This window comes from Alosa pseudoharengus, unplaced genomic scaffold (assembly GCF_046254945.1).
Source record: "Alosa pseudoharengus isolate Yale_2024_CS ecotype anadromous, Long Island Sound unplaced genomic scaffold, YU_APseudo_1.1 YU_APseudo_1.1_scf_11, whole genome shotgun sequence".
NCBI lineage: Eukaryota > Metazoa > Chordata > Actinopteri > Clupeiformes > Clupeidae > Alosa > Alosa pseudoharengus.
Genome location: NW_027468576.1, coordinates 180,228 through 197,723, shown reverse-complemented (window position 1 = coordinate 197,723; position 17,496 = coordinate 180,228). Strand labels below are relative to the sequence as shown.

The window sequence follows — 17,496 nt, the reverse complement described above, 5'->3', positions numbered from 1 at the left end:
GAATTCAGTTTCAACATATACTATTCAAATTCGTTTTTCCAATACAATTGTTCAAATTCAGCAATTCAAATGCAAATACAACATATTCAAATTCGGTTTAAGGTGGCACAAGTTTTACTCCATACATTTCACGTCGCAATGTTTTGAAATCCTATGCGGCTACAGGAGCTTCCAATCGTGAGGAAAGAATTTTGCATTGTAGGCATAACTAACTGATGCAATAACGCCACCAACAACAACCAAAACTAGAAATGCAATTCCGAGGAATTACACGAGGGTATGCAATCTGCTGGTTAGGGTGTTGGTGGGGCTGTTGAGCTTGCTGCTAGCTGGTTGGTAGGGTAATTGTGATACCTGCAAAGGTGCTTTTGGAGTAACGAAATTTGAATCTTGTGTGACATGGCATTCTTGAGATATCACACTCAAGGTGTTTTTGACCTTGACATTTGACCTTCAACCTCCAACATCAACTCACTTCATCTTTGAGTCCATGAAAACACTCGTACCAAATTTGAAGCATGTACGTCAAGCCGTTCTGGAGATATAATGCTGAATGCATGAGATATGGCTGGGACTTTTATTTTGACACACAGGAAACACTTTAACAGGATGTGTACGTTAGGTAGAGCTAGATTGTATGCTTAGAGGCTGAGACAGTTGAATTCCTCACAGGTGACACCTGTGCCAGTGTTCTGATTAGCCTGGGAACTGCTCTGAGAACTACTTAACGAGCGCAGCTGGCTCTATTATGACATCATAGCCCCCATTCAAGTCTATGGGGGAAAAATACACTTTTAATTACAAATATCTCAAAAAGTATAAACTTCTCAAAAATGAAATAGGATATGACGGTAAAGCCTTGGAAGATCTACGGAACGGTGTTTGAACCAAATTTGTACGTTAAGCAGTTTGGGCTGAATAGCGCGCACAAAAAAGTAAAAAAAAATATAATAACTAGAAATGCAATTCCAAGGAATTACCAGTGCATGAAAATGTAAAAGTTGAGATGTAAAATATCATGTATAGTTAAAATAGATAATACAGAGATGGTTACTACGGTGATGCTAGGATAGACATGGTGGTTGCATAGCTTAATAAAAGTTTATAGTTTAAAAGTAGACCGTTTAAAAGTTGAATGTAGATAGTTTAAAAGTTGTTGATAGACAGCTAGTTTAATAGATAGATGGTTTAATGGTAGTTTAAAAGTAGACCATTTAAAAGTTGAATGTATAGTTTAAAAGTTGTTGATAGACAGCTAGTTTAATAGATAGATAGTTTAATGATAGTTTAAGAGTAGACTGTTTAAAAGTTGAATGTAAATAGTTCAAAAGTTGTTGACAGACTGAAAGTTTAATGAATATTGATATTAAAATAGTTTAATGGCTGTGTATAGGTAGATATTTGATGATAACTAAAAGTTGGAATGGCTCTAATGTTTTCTAGCAGTTTTGTTAAAAATGGTAACTATGCTAACAATGTTAACTATGCTAACCATGCTATTTATCTAACTTAGCTAATGTTTTCTAGCAGTTTTGCTAAAAATGCTAACATGCTAATTATGTTAAGCATGTTACTTAGCTAACTTAGCTAATGTTTTCTAGCAGTCTAAAAATGCTAACCATGCTAACAATGTTAATATGCTAACTATGCTAACCATGTTACTTAGCTAATGTTTTCTAGTAGTTTTGCTAAAATGTTACAAATGTTAACTATGCTAACATGCTAACAATATTAACTAGCTACAGTGGGTAGGAGTCATAGTTGATGACAAGTGACAGTTACAATGGCTGAACAGTTAAAAAGTTTAAAGGGTTAAATTGTTTAACAGTGAATTATTGTAGTGGGGACTTTTATTGTGAAACAGTTTTGGGCAGAGGAAACAGTTGAATAGGATGTGTAGTCTTAATTGACCCAGATTGTATGCTTAAAGCCTGAGGCTGCAGGTGGCCTGAACACCTGGCAATTTACGGATGATTGGGAGTACATACGTTGAGTTGACATCAAAATCATGTCATTCGGATGTGTTTTGAGAAAGTTCGATTTTACCGTTTTTAGTCAAAACTTGTTAGCCTGGAAGTGACCAGGACATGTCATTTCACCGCTACAAAACGCTATTTTTATACCTCTTTTACAGTTCCAAACAACATTACACTTACGTGGTAGTGATTAGAGGGTCCCTAAAGCCAAACCGAAGTATCCCGAGGTCTTTATGTGGTCGGATAGAGAGTCCAGAATGAATTTCATCAAGCCAGTACCTTTCCGGAAATGTTGCTGCTGCAGCTGGCATCTTTCTGTAGGAGTCGATCATGCTACTTAGCTAACTTAACTAATGTTTTCTAGCAGTTTTATTTTTAAAAATGCTAACTATGCTAATAATGCTAACTACGCTAACCATGCTACTTAGCTAACTTAGCTAATGTTTATTAGCAGTTTTGGTAAAATGCTAACTTATATTATCTATTTTAACTATACATGATATTTTACATCACATCTTTTGCATTTTTATGCACTGGTAATTCCTTGGAATTGCATTTCTAGTTATTATTATTCCGCTTACCACTTTTTCCGTACGCAATTTCTCTTGAACAGTTTAACTTAGAAACTTCGTTCAAACTTTGTAACATTACATTACATTACATTACATTTGGCTGACGCATTTTTAACCAAAGCGACTAACAACATGGTAAACAGTTTAAGTTTTAGAGCAATTCTCAACAATATTAGGACAATTTAAAAAACATAAGAATAAGTACAGTAAGAATAAGTGCATCAGTGAGTGCTGTTTTTAACAGTTACGTGTCCGTTTAAGACGGCTGGTGAGTGCTAGGATCAGCAAGACTTGTTGTAAGTGTTGCTATGAGAGGAGATGTTCTCTAAAGAGCTGGGTCTTCAGGAGTTTTTTGAAAATGGAGAGGGATGTCCCTGCCCTTGTAGGAACTGGCAGTGTGTTCCACCAACGAGGAACAACAGATGAGAAAAGTTTGGATTGGCCTGAGCGTACCGGAGGTAGAGCTAGACGTCGTTCGTCTGAGGAGCGCAGCGGTCTGGAGGTAGCGTATGTCTGTATGAAGGCATTCAAGTAGGTGGGAGCAGAACCGGAGACTACTTTGTAGGCAAGCGTTAGAGCCTTGAATTTGATGCGGGCCGCCATAGGTAGCCAATGTAGCTGGATGAGTAGCGGTGTAACATGTGCCCTCTTGGGTTGGTTGTAGACCAGGCGCGCCGCCGCGTTCTGGATCATCTGAAGTGGTTTCACTGCGCAGGCTGGGAGACCTGTCAGGAGGGCGTTGCAGTAGTCGAGTCGTGAGATGACTATTGCCTGGCATCTTGAGTTAAGTAAGTCCTGATTTTCCGTATATTGTAGAGTGCGAAACGGCATGACCGGGCGACTGAGGCAACATGATCTGAGAAGTTTAGTTGGTTGTCGAGAACAACTCCTAGATTTCTTGCAGTCCTGGTAGGTGAAACAGACAGGGAGTCAAATTTGATGTTGATGTCGTGGTGTATGGTAGGTTTAGCTGGGAGGACCAGCAGTTCAGTCTTTGAGAGGTTCAGCTGGAGGTGGTGTGCCTTCATCCATGTAGCTATGTCTGAGAGGCAATCCGAGATCCGTGCTGAAACCAAGGGGTCATCAGGTGGAAAGGACAGATAGAGCTGTGTGTCGTCTGCATAGCAGTGGTATGAGAAGCCATGCGAACGGATAATCTGTCCCAAGGAGGTGGTGTAGATAGCAAAGAGAAGGGGGCCCAGTACTGAGCCCTGGGGGACCCCTGTGGTGAGATGGTGCAGATAGCTGACCAAGCCATGATACGTTAAACGAGCGTCCTGTGAGGTAGGATTCAAACCAGGAGAGAGCAGAACCGGAGATTCCCATGTTAGCAAGTATAGAGAGAAGGATGCGGTGATTAACCGTGTCAAAGGCAGCCGATAAGTCAAGCAGAATGAGTACTGATGACCGAGCGGTCGCCCTGGCTTCTTTTAAGGCTTCTGTTACAGACAGCAGAGCCGTTTCGGTAGAGTGGCCGCTTTTGAACCCAGACTGATTTGGATCCAGAAGGTTGTTCTGTGAAAGGAAGTCAGAGACCTGTTTGGAGACTGCTCGTTCAATGCCTTTGGATAGGAAAGGCAGGAGTGAGACAGGGCGGTAGTTCTCGACTTGAGCAGGGTTGAGAGAAGCTTTCTTAAGTAACGGTGTTACCCGGGCCATTTTGAACGCTGTTGGAAATGTGCCGGAGGTTAGCGAGGCATTGATCACGTGTGTGATAGCTGGTGCGATGGTCGGGCTGATGGACTGAAGTAGGCTCGTAGGTATAGGGTCCAGCGAGCATGTGGTAGGACGGCTGCATGTCAGGAGTCTAGATACTTCATTCTCGGAGAGAGGCGTGAATGCTGAAAAAGATGATCTAGTAGTCCCTAGAGGTTGTAGGAGTGCGGTATCTGAGTCAGATGCGTTGAGTGGGCATGTAGAGAATTGACTGCTGATTGCCGCCACTTTGTTTGTAAAAAATGAGGCGAGGGTATCTGCAGTAAGGCTGGATGGAGGAGGAGGCATCTGAGGGTTGAGTAGCGATTTGAAGGTTGAAAAAAGCTTTCGAGTGTCTGTAGCGCTGTTGATTTTGTCATTGTAGAAAGCCGTCTTAGCAGCAGTGATGCTGGCTGAGAAGGAGGTCAGGAGTGTCTGGTAGTTTTTGAGGTCATCAGTTAGTTTGGATTTGTGCCATTTCCTCTCCGCGGCTCTGAGTTTGGTGCGCTGCGATCGGAGGGTATCATTTAGCCATGGATGAGAGTGTTTGGATCGAGCTGGCCTTGTGGTAAGAGGGCACAGCTCGTCTAGACACGAGCTCAGTGTGGAGCAGAGCGAGTCTGTGGCCTCATTAACCTCCAGAGAGGAGAAGGTGTTGAGTGGAGGTAGACCGGAGGCAACCACAGAGGAAAAGTGCGTTGGAGACAGGTTCCGGATGTTGCGGCGGTAACGTAGGTCTTCAAATGGACCAGGTTGCTATGTCTTTTCAACTTTGAAACTTTTATACTTTTTAAACTATTAAAGAAAAACTTTTTAAAAATCCCCATAGACTTAACATTGCCGACTATTTATACAGACAGTATCTTCACGAAGTTTAGCGTTTGCAGCCATCTTGAATTTAGTCACGATAAGTCGAGCGACGAGTAAGAATGAACAGGTATGATAAGGGATCAGATTCCAAAAATAATTCTGTGTTTCCAGTAGCAGCAATTAACTAGGCTAATCATTGTCAACATGTAAATTAAATGTAATGTTTCATAGACATAGGCTATGGTGACAGATTAACAGTGTTTGGAATAACGCCGTTTAAAAGAACGGTGTTAGGTAACAACGTTATTTTTCCACTAACGGGGTAATCTAACTAATTACTTTTCCCGTCATTACAACGCCGTTAACGTTACTGGACGTTAAATGCAGGCGTTACTATGCATTGATTGAATAAACTGTGTAATCCGAACGCACCCTGGCTCACAGCTAGTGAGTAGGTGGGTTAATAACGACGTAAGTGATTATGATTGTCATGTTTCATGATAGCCAATCAGAGCAATGGATTGCAATAGAAAAAAGGAAGCATGATCTGACCTGTGCATAAACAGGTCATATGCTGGAAAGATTAGGCCTATTTTTTGGTCAAAGTTTTCTCCATGGATTCCTGGTAAGAACCCCTATTGGAACAGATTAAAACTTGGGGCATGTTGAATTTTTTCCAAAAATCCAATATGGCCGCCATTTTCAAAAATGGCACATTTTTACACACTTTTTGCTATGCTATGGGGACATTTCCTCTAAAAACAGTGTCATTTTAGCAAAAAACTGTCCTTTTCTATCAAATACATATTTACAGAGGTTAACTGATGATTTTTAAAACCCTAAGTATTTTTCTAACAATTTTAAATCATTAAAAAATGATAATTTTGTCAGATATTTGTCAAATATCAGAAATCATCAAATTTCCCTTAAACATAAACCTCTTACAGGTTAAATACAGTTCAAATAAATTGGATATCTTAACTTAAACAGATTAAAACATATGGCATTTAGACATTTTCTCAAAAAACTCAATATAAATTCAATAATATCCCCAAAATGCCTACACTTTTGGCTAAGCTAGAGTTTTTTTTTTCCTATTAAAAACATTTTGACAAATGTTAATTGATATAAGAAACAAGATAGTATTTTTTGTAATTCCATCACCTTTATGGAACTATTTTATCACTCGGCTAGATAGTTACTATTACTCTATTAATAATAGTAATACTTAGAGCTACTGAGAGAAAATTACGTAAATCCAGAAATGGAAATTATCTTAGTAACTACCAGTCTTTGCTATCATCTTTTTCATTCACTGTTACACTTGCAAAAAAGACATTCTATCAGAGCAAGATTGAGAGCGCAACTGACAGTAGAAAACAATTTTCAAGTCTCTTCTCAATCCTCCACTACTGCCATCAGCTACTTCATTGTCAGCAGATGCAACATTTTCACTGAAAATGGCTTAACCCTCGTGTTGTTGTTGTGTTCGTTTTATGTTTACTAATGACCGCCAGTGGCGCTGGCAGGCGTAATCCTGTACGCACTGTGTGTACAATTTTTTCACAGCTTTATTTGTGAAATCATTCAATATTAGCCTACAACAATAAAAAAAAACGTGTGTGACAACTAGCCTATATTTATTGACTTATGTGCAATCTGAATATTGGTATTATTCCGAATAAAACCGGAATATGTTGATATTCAGCCACATTTGTATTACATCAATCTATGCTATGCCACAAGTTGTACGGAACAGGATCTGGCCATGTTTTCATGTGTGCCCTATCTCTGTCATACACAGGTACATCGTGGAATTAAGGGAGTGGTGAAAGATGTAAAGGGAAGGGGCGTTACCAATGCAATCATTTCTGTGGAAGGCATAAACCATGACATTCGTACAGGTAAGAAATCTGACAACAACAAAACATATGCACTGATCCACAAAAAGAATGTTCCAAAAATAGCACATATCATTCACATTGGCAAGTCAATGTGCTTTACATGAATTAGAACACTTTTTTAAAGTAAATAAAAAAGTAAAGTACATACAACAGAATAATTTAAAGTGTAGAGTGTACTCATGTAAACGGAGTATAGTAGTATTTGTATGTAGTATATGGATGTATGTGAGATTATGATAGTGTGTATATGACATTATGATAGTGTGTACAGTATGTAAGGTTATGATAGTGTTTGTGTATGACCAAGTATGAACTTTCCTGAGCGGCCCCTCATAAATTATATCAAGCACTAATACATACATCTAGCACTTTTTTCTCTTACAGCTGCAGATGGTGACTACTGGCGGGTGTTAAATCCTGGAGAGTACAAAGTGACGGTCAGAGCAGATGGATACACCCCGACCAGTAAAATGTGTGAGGTGGGCTATGAGATCGGGGCGACCCGCTGTGACTTTGTTATCAGTCGCACCAACTTGTCACGTATAAAGGAAATCATGGAGAGGTTTGGGAAACATCCAATCAGCCTACCAGTAAGGCAGCTCAAGAGACGACCCCAACAACGATGGTTGGAACATAGGTTTGGGAGAAGAGAGTAGAGGTTAATATAAGAAGAAACAAAAAGAGAAAATGGATGACATTTCTGTGGGGAAAAAAATCCTCTTCAAAGCTTTATTTTACTGATAAAAATCAATTGTGCTCAAATGTTGCTGCAAACATACATGTCCTTTTTGTATCCAAGCAAGTTGAAAGTTGCAATTCAGGAATACACTTCCATTTCTGTTTGTGCATTATGGAAGCATTAAAGTGTCTTTGCCTAAAGTGACTTTGTTTCTGTCAGATTAAAAAACACAGGAGCCTCATTGTCATGTGATTCAGAAAAATTACAATGTACAAAAAATAAAATTATAAATAACACCACGCTGCCCCACATCCACCCCTCCCTGCGGATCCAATTTTAACGTTATAATTAAACTGGTTTCCAGATCATTCATCGGTGCTTGAGTCAACTCATCCCCTGAACTCAGTCCTACACTACCTGTCTAGGTCTGAGCCTCCACTCTTACTGTACAAATGTTCTCCGTAGGTATTTTCTGTTTTTCTGAAGAACCACCAGGAACACTTGCCATAGTCACTGTCTCAGGTAAAGGTAAGGCCCTGCGTGGCAACGCATCCGCATTGATGTGTAATTTGCCAGGCCAGGTGTATGATTTTATAGTGAAATGCTGCCAGCTGCTCCACCCACGAATCAATTGCCCTTCAAGGCCCTGAAATTATGTAGCCATCTTAGTGAGCCATGGTCAGTACATAAAATAAATTCTTTACCCAATGGATAATGTTTAAAATGTTTAGTAAAAGACATCCTGCTCAACAATTCCTTTTTTGTGGCTGCATATTTTCTCTCATCTTTAGTTAGTGCTCTACTGGCATATGCCACTACCCTCTCCATACCCCCATCCCCTTCCTGCGACAACACTGCCCCAATACCAAAATCATTTGCGTCTGTATCCAAAATGAAGGGTTTCTGGGGATCTGGATACGCTAAGACTGGGGTTGTAATCAAACTTGTTTTTAATTGCCGAAAAGCCTCTTCACATGAATGGTCCCACTTGTACTTTCTTCCCTTTTCAGTAAACTGATGAAGTGGTCCAAACCAAACCAAGAAAACTTTTCATTTTTGTTTGAGTTTTTGGAACCGGCCAGCTCCTCACAGCCTCCACTTTCGAGGGGTCCGCCATAATCCCCTGGGCTGAAATAATGTGTCCCAGATAGCGTACCTCTGTCACAAACAGATTACATTTACCAGGCTTCACCTTTAAATTAGCTTGACCCAGCATTAAAAGAACCTCATCCAGTCTGCGCAGCTGTATGTCAAATGTCCGGCCAAAACAAATAATATCATCCAAATAAACTAAACATGTTGACCACTGCAAATCAGGCAGCACCAAGTCCATCAAACGCTGAAACGTGCTGGGTGAGTTGCAGAGGTCAAAACTTAGCACATTAAACTCAAATAACCCCTGTCTAGTAATAAACGCTGTCTTAGGCTTATCGCAAGGGTCAACCTCGACCTGCCAGTGGCCACTGGCAAGGTCGAGGGTGGAGAACCATTGCGCATTTGCCAGGCTGTCCAAGGCATCATCGATTCTCGGCAGAGGGTAAGCATCTTTCACTGTGACTTTGTTCGACATTCGACATTTTCTTCTATAGTTAAGTCGGTATACATAGTGCCCACCTTCATACCTTCCTTCAAAATACAAGGCTCCTCAGTCACATTTATAACCCTCACTGGTACCCTCCCCTGCTGAGCTCTACAAACCACCCGCTCCCCCATCAAATCACAGTGGGAGGACAGGGAATAAGACGGCTCCAGCAGTCCGACGGCCCGGCCTGCCAAGAGTCCCTCCACCGCCCCTGAAATAATTGCTTCAGAGCGTGGTCGCACCACAGTATCAGTCTGTACAGTCACTAATTTTTTTTTACTAGCCTCATTCAAAGATATCAGTGGCAATTTCTTTCCCATCAAACAGCAACATTTATTAGCCAGATTAACTACAGCCCCATATTTTGACAGGACATCAATCCCAAGCAAGTCAGTCGACACATCAGCCACTAAAAACTCCACGACCAAAGCCAATGAGTCAAATTGACAAATAGTTTGCCACCTCCCCACTACACACATATCACTCCCATTTGCAGCTGAGGCTGCCCCCTGATACCCTGTTTAACTCCCCCATCCCCTTTGTTATCTGTAACCACCTGTGCTTAGGGATAATAGAGGCTTGGGCCCCAGTATCTACCAAAACATGCAATAAAAACCCACCTATTTTTGCATTGAGGTAGACGCCTGGGTTATCTAGATGATTGTAGGCCATTCATAAAAACAGACACAGATACACGATAGTCAAGTTAATTAAAAGGGAGACTTCCCTGCTCCCCGGGACCCTCCCCTGGGGCCTGATGGCAATGGACAGATGATTGAGCCTTCAGGTGGCCAGTAGCTGTAAAGTTCCATTATGTAAATTCCAGCATGTGAGTTCCAGTCTGTAATTTCCAGTATGTAAGTTCTAGGGAGTTCGGGGGCTCAAGGGTCCAGTAGTCCAAAACATGCCTGCCAGTCGCGGCGTTGGTCTAGATCAGTGGTCCCCAAACTACAGCCCGCCAACTCATTTTGGGTGGCCCCCCAAAACATGTCCGTGGTATATAGCATTTGGCCCGCACGGGAGTACAACATCGTCAAACTATAACCTCCGTAATACGTAACCTCTCTATGGCGAGTCTTAACAGTACACATGTAATACTCTTTTTGTCCACTGGTGGTTGTTTTAGCGCTGTTTCGAGTTTGCCATCGAAAACGGAATGAAATGTAGGCCTATCTGCAAACAATGTAAGAGGCCTATGCTGATTGCATCAGTGCTTAAAGTAGTGTAGCGCCGAGGCTATTTGCCCCGTGTTGGACTTTCCCCTGTGTTCCCCTGTGTCTTCTGTTTTCCCGGCGTGTGCGCGTGTTTGTGTGTGTGCGTGCGAGAGTGTCTGTGTCTCCCTCTCCCTTCTGTGTCATAGAATGTGTCAATAAGTTCTGATGTGTTTTGATTGGGGGGAGGTGTCCGGGAGGGAATATTTAGGGGTTCGGATAGGTTAGCGATTGATAAGGGGAGGGAATAGAATAGGGGGTTCTAAGACGTCTAGTAAGTTTAGTCAGAGTAGAAGTGAATTACGAGCGAGTGAGTTGTGTTGCGTTGTGTTGTCTGCCGATGAGAGTGAATGACAAGAGATTGAGACCTAATTTATCAATATCAGTTTGTTATTTTGTAGTGGACACCTCCTGCTACCCGTACCTTAGCCTGTACATCCTTTTGAGAAATAAATAACCGGAGTTTGGAACGATATCCCAGCCTCCCCGTCTCCTAACTACTCGTCGGCATTACAGTATTCTAAAAGTTTATCAATTATTTGTTAATAACTAACTAACTTCTATTCAAGTCATATTTCTGGGACTTTCTGGGATAATTATTTCTATTTTTTATTCACACGTTCAAATGTTCATACAGAGTACAAAGTTCTTATCAGGTGAGTGAAAGTTAGAATGGTGGTCATTTCAGATGTGTTTGCCAGCACTTCATAAAACTCTCATAGTTTGATAACTTTAAATTATTTGTAGGATATTGCTTGTTCACAACTTGAGCTATGTATACAAAGAAATAGCGTATTTTTATTAGTATTATTTCATTTGAGCTACATTTTACACTGATATGGCATAGTGGCAACATAAACACAGCTAGCAAAGGTATTAAATTGCAGTGATGATTAAATGTAATGGAATATTCAACTAAGGTAGACTGCTGTTGTTCACATTACTAAGCTATTTATGGCTGATATACTCCGAGTCTCTGGCCCTCTCTTAGAGCCAGGCATAAAGCGCTTTCAGATATAACCTCCGGAGTATATGCGGAGGTTTGTCAAACGGAGGTCCTACCCTTCGGATGATTCAGATATGATGCTAACCTGCTGACCATATACTGACCTTATACGGACGTATGTGTGAACGACATACACGCACATTACAGAATCTCCGTGTGGTTGTCTAGTGAGGGGTGGGGGCTTGTAGAGTTCACAAGATGCGAGACATGACGCAGAATATATGCGGCCGCTGCCTGTCACAGCTGCTTTTTGTTTACAAAGTGTAGCCTATGCATTATGTAGGCTAAAGAAGAGAAATCTATTGTGCGTAGGCTAATACTTGGAGTAGGCTAGTCACGTAAGTGCGCACTTGAAATTGACCTACAGTATTTGTATGTGTGCTTCGAATAAACACATTTAGGGACTGTTCGTTATTTATAAACGGGATCACCGGAGGGATTTTGAGTGCCTCGATCAAAAGTTGCATGACCCTCCCCTGCCTGCTATATAATTTTCAACGACCCTCCAACAGCATTTTCAAAAATGACATGACCCTCCCCGGCCAACTGTCGATGTCTTCCGCCCACGCTCTTACGCGCTATGAAAACACATCAACATATGCTACCGCTCTAAAACCAACCTCTGCTTTCTGATCTTACACATCACACTTCACCAAGATGGTGGCCATTTCAGTAGATTTACTCACTAACATTGTTGTGGAAACACAATAAGCATGGAAACTAAATGCACACTTCCTGCAACTGCATTAGCCTATTTGAAATAAGTTACTCCTCTAGTAAGCATTCACATGAAATAAAACAATAAAGCATTGAGACCATTCAACAAAGCACACTGGGTAATAACAAATTCAACACATGAACTTGTTGCTATGGACTCGTCTCTAGGCTTCCTCAGTCATTGTAAAGCTGCCGAAGCTGAACATTATCCAAAACTCAATTTCTCAGACGAGCGTCAATTTGGGAGCTTGCTACACTCCTTCCTTCTCAAATGACTTGAAAAGGCCGTTTGCACAATTTCACAAATAATCACAGGGACCGAAAAATACCTAACATGCCGACTTTTTCCGGGTTTATCATTTTAACGTTTCCCCGCTGTCTAGCCGTTTTAATATTTTCCCGTAGTAGAATATCCCATATTACTGTAATACTCTCATAACATTAGTCCTGCATTCTACGTGCCTACGTGCGCACCTGCCAGGCTACTCAGCTAGACAAAGAATTCCCCCTGTATATTCACTCCAAGTTGGCCTACCATAACTTACCAACTACACTGTAGACCATAAACTGGCTATTTATTTGACCAAATGTATTTGTTCAACTTTATGAAGCAGAATTACGCACTGCTACTTGGAACGTAACACATTTGTGTTGGCAGGAGAGAGAATGACGGCTATTAACATATTGCACTTGTTGCTGGTTACCAATAAATACTATATTTTTTTTTGCAAACAACAAAAACAGAAAGGATGGAGACAGCAAAGCTAGAGATGGGCAGGAACGAAGTCAATTGGTAGAAATGCTTGTCAAAACGTTAGGAGCTGGATGTGTGGATGAATGAAGCACAAGCATGCTTTATGTTAAGCATGCACACTGTTTAAAGTTAGGCTAGGTAAACTACAAGTAAACCAAAGTTAAATTTAGCTTTTTTAGGGCTGGATAAAGTTGACCAAATGGATATAGGCTGTTAGGCGTGAATAAAGTACTGTAGGCTACTTTGTTGCTCCAACCCTTCCAACGTTAATGGGGATGAATGTTGACATTTTCCGTATTTTGCGTGAAAAACCCGGGAAATCTCCCTTATTTTCATTGTTCAATGTTGACAGAGCTATGGAACGAAAGAGAACGTTATATGGCGACAGAAATCAACAATCAAACAAGCCACTTTGATTTTTTGCTGTTCTCATACAAAAGATGACAAAAAAAAGTTAGGTGACCCTCCCCTTAACAAAGAATAAAAATACATGACCCGCCCCTATTTTCCTCCGGTGACCCCGTTTATAAATAACGAACGGTCCCTTATCTGTTTTCAACGTTATGTACCAGAATTACTTGGCTATAGAACCCCAAATCTGGTTTGTGTTGGAGAGAGAGAGAGCATGCACAAACTTTATGGTAGGCTACCAGCCAATTCAGCAGGCTAACTCAAGACTTCAAGGCCATCATACAACGTTTTTTAGCAACAAACAAAATACTAACATAACAGTGAAGTTGTTCGTTTTTTCATGGTTTATTTTTTCCAAAAGCATCCTCTCCCCATGTGTCTATTGCATTAAGGAGCTTGGAAGAAAGTTGGGTTTTCTTCATTTTCATTTTCTGTAGGCATATATGCTCAACAAATATCTGCGAGCTCAGCAGGTCATGAGAAGGAAGGCTATCAATAAACAGAAAACCGTGTTGGCTAACAATTTATTAAATACTCCTGTTATTGTCGTCAACGACGTCGCATAGGCTACTGCCTTTTCAGCGCCTTCTGCTTATCTCGCACAGTCTTTTGAATTCGTTTGGCCTTGCCATGCAGTTGTAGGCTACAACGTACCGTTCCCTTCATGTGTTCTATCAAAATGTTGTATGCCCTCATGGACAGTAGCTCCGTGATGTCTGCATCTTTCCAGGTCGGAGATTTTCTGGACGCCACTCCATCATAACACTGGCATTTAAGTCAGATCTAACCACATGGACGCACGAAAGAAACATCACCAACACGCCCTCTCACTAGGTGTGAATTTTAACCGCATGTTCTACGCCTCGTTCAGACACAGCACATTTACATAATGTCCGGAGGAAATACTATGGGGGGGGGGAGTAGTAGAACAACCGGCTAAATTCGGACTTCCATATGACCGGTTATGTCGTTCAGATACATAGATATATACACTAGATGTCGCCTTCTGCTTCTCAGCATGCGTCAACACCGCCGCCATCTTGGTACAGGGATCTGAAGCGCTAAACTAGTTCTCCTGTATTGTCAGCGTTACCTATTTAGCGACGTTTGGCCATCCCCAGCGATAGAAAACCTTTTTAGCGATTAGCGACAAATTTGGGAACTTCTCACAACGATGGCAGATCGGCTTCTTTGTTGTTGAAACGTAAGAAAATCACCTTTCTCATGGCTTTGTCATTTATGAATTCAGCTACATCTCGTTTGCCCATGGCACTGACCCATGATTATAAAAGTAACGACTGGCGTAGCCTATGTAGTAGCAGAGGTAAATGTTTTACAGATCTACAGCAACTTCTGGTGAGATTACAACTTACACGAGTAAACGAGACGAGGGGTATGTGGCCTCAACCAGAGCCTGTCTACGAAGAGCCTGTTTACTTTCATTGTATCGAACCTGGTTGCAGTTTACTCATTGTTCCTCTAGGGGCCGCCGCTAGCTAGTGCAGAATGAATGGGAGTCTATGGGGCTAGACGGGTAAAATGTATCTTTATTATCGTCTTAAGCTTAGTTTACTCTAGACTCAACCATGAATACATGCCTGTCAGTTGGAACAACCCAAAAAACTAGATGATTGCTTGAGATTTTGACGATTTATGATGATTTTATTTTCGCTAGATCTTTGCCCAGATTGAAACTAATGCATTATAGAGGAGTGGATCACTGAAGCAAGATGGCGTCTCGATTGACGCATTCGTTCCAATGAACAGCAGTAGTCAAGGCGACATCTAGTGTATATATCTATGGTTCAGATATACGGCCCCACCAGGGGCGTTTCTAGACTTTCAGGACAACCTGGGCTTAGCCCGGCTGGACCGGATGTAAATGTAAAGATTAGCTGATTTTATACAGTACATAAAAGGTGTTATTATAGTAGACAACAGACTACATTAGACTGCCCAAATTATTTATTATTGAATTACTAGGTACATACATGTTTAAGTGTGAGGTTGCATGTAAAGTATCATTAAGCAAATGTTCTGCACCTCCTTCTGTTGATCTCCCTTCTTTCTCCATCACCTGACTGCTCTTTTGTTGTTTTATCTATGCCAGAGATCTACCAAAAAGACAGTAAAATGTTTGATGTTAAAATGGGATTGCACACACATACAGAGAGAGAGAGAGAGAGAGAGAGAGAGAAAACAGCTACCCTCTACAAAATCATGGAATCAGATCAGTGTGTGGCAAACCAACAAAAACATACTATACTACATTGCAGGATACAAAGAACTTTTGAGATTGCAATGTTCAGCTCTAATTACAAATGCTTTGCTTATGCATTTGCATTTCAGTGGACATTTAAACAGATTCCCATGGAACATGTTTATTCCCATGAAACTTGTTGTTTTTAATGCTGTTTTATGTTTATGTCATCAGCTTTGTAATCACGTTGATGGTTAAATGGCTCATTACAGGATGAATGAAAGCTGTCTCAGACCCCTCTAGATATTTAATGGTTTATAGTTTGTCACTGTTAAAACATCTCCCTTACGAAAAAATCCTACATTGCAGGCCTACTACAGTATCAAAACTGCAGTTTTCTGCTATATTGTAACATCCTCGTCTGCTCCTCAGAACATCAGTACAAATGTTCAACAACGGAGGGAAAGCATTTAGCCCTTCTGGCTAAATTTTGTTATTTAGAGCTGAGTGTAATAAATCTCTCTCTCTCTCTCTCAAAACGAGCACTGAATTGTGTCATGCCAATTAACCTGACCAGATGCCTTGCAGTTGCCTAATGCTTGCTTAGCTACTAGCAGGGCTCAAAATTGCACCAGACAAATGCTGGTAAATATGGAAGTTGGTAGATTTCAGACAGAAAATACGGATTACCTATTGAATGGTGGGTCAATTTCGCCACTTCATTTGTCAGTGAACATATTCAAGATAGTGAATGGTAGATATTCACATTTCAAAAAGTTAATTTTGACTCATGCTTAGTGTTTACTAATGATAGCTTGCTAGCCAGCTAGCAATAGGATAGGTAAACAACAACCATATAGCTGGCCTTTATGGAGTTGGTCGGACAGGACTAAGCTTATATTTCAGTTTGAAACATGAATTCTTACCCTTTTCCTTTCGTTTGAAAAAGCCAAACAGTTTCAATTGTTTTTTGCTGGCCATGTCACGTCTGCTTTATCAACGTACTGCAACCTATGACGCTGCACCACCCAGTGAGTTGACAGCAGTAACGTTAGTTGAGAGCACAGATCCACTGATCTCAGACCAGACCGCGAAGCGACCCTCTGCCGCTCTCCACCCACCCCCAGCCCACCCTCGCCAGTTCTGCTTCTCCTTGTCAGAGTTTAGTGTTCGGGATTCCTTGTTCTAACAGGCTACGAGGGATAGAATGCCCAACGAAATAAAAAAGTTGAATAAAAAATGTTTGGCTACCCGGGCTGAGCTCAATTTACCCCGGGCTGAAGCCCCGGTAAAATTGGCTGGCGACGCCCCTGGGCCCCACCGTTTAACATCGGCAGAACCTCCGGTCTTACACGTATGTCTGAAAAGCGCTTATAGTGAGCTGGCCCTCGGAAGAAAAAGTTTGGGGACCACTGGTGTAGATTTTAACTAGTGCCTATACTAAGTTTCCCCCTACAGCTATCTTCACTGGTGGCGATCCTACTGACCACGACCAGCACAATTAATCGATCCCAAGCCCCTCCTCCCATTGTCAGTCCCATAGTTACTGTTGCTAAGTCGGACAAGTTTGCAGAAAAAGTGTGCGAGAACGCGTGTTCAACATGGGGACGCAGCACCCCCATTTAGCCTAGTGCAACAGTGTATGCTGGATTTCTGGGCGTCAAGTAATATTGATATATTCAAAAAACAGAGGTCAGAAAGGCCTTCAGTATGCAGAAGGACACATTCACAATGTCCGCTGTCATCAACGAGGTGGAACACCACAAATTGAGGACAAAAAAAATCCGGTGTCGTGGATCTTAATGGGATGCATGTTAACTGGATAAACAATTAGCACGTTATTCGGAGCAGGTAGTTTACCTTATTTGCTGCAGATGTGACTCTGATTCAATAAACAGGTCTTTGCGAACATATGGTGTTGACGTGTCCATAACAAAATAACCATATTTCGAGGATTAGTAAGACGGGACCAAGTGCTG

General features: G+C 41.3%; 1 protein-coding gene across 4 annotated transcripts in view; it reads left to right on the top strand.

Moving 5' to 3' along the window:
* LOC143116548 (inactive carboxypeptidase-like protein X2) overlaps positions 1-7,840 on the top strand; it is a 309,062-nt gene extending 301,222 nt beyond the window's left edge. For all 4 annotated transcript variants that reach the window (XM_076277730.1, XM_076277729.1, XM_076277727.1 and 1 more), the window contains 2 exons: positions 6,858-6,957; positions 7,342-7,840. In XM_076277730.1, the coding sequence (XP_076133845.1) occupies positions 6,858-6,957; positions 7,342-7,613 (372 nt within the window). In that variant the 3' untranslated portion in view covers positions 7,614-7,840. The remainder of the gene's footprint in view (positions 1-6,857; positions 6,958-7,341) is intronic.
* Positions 7,841-17,496: the final 9,656 nt, after the last annotated feature.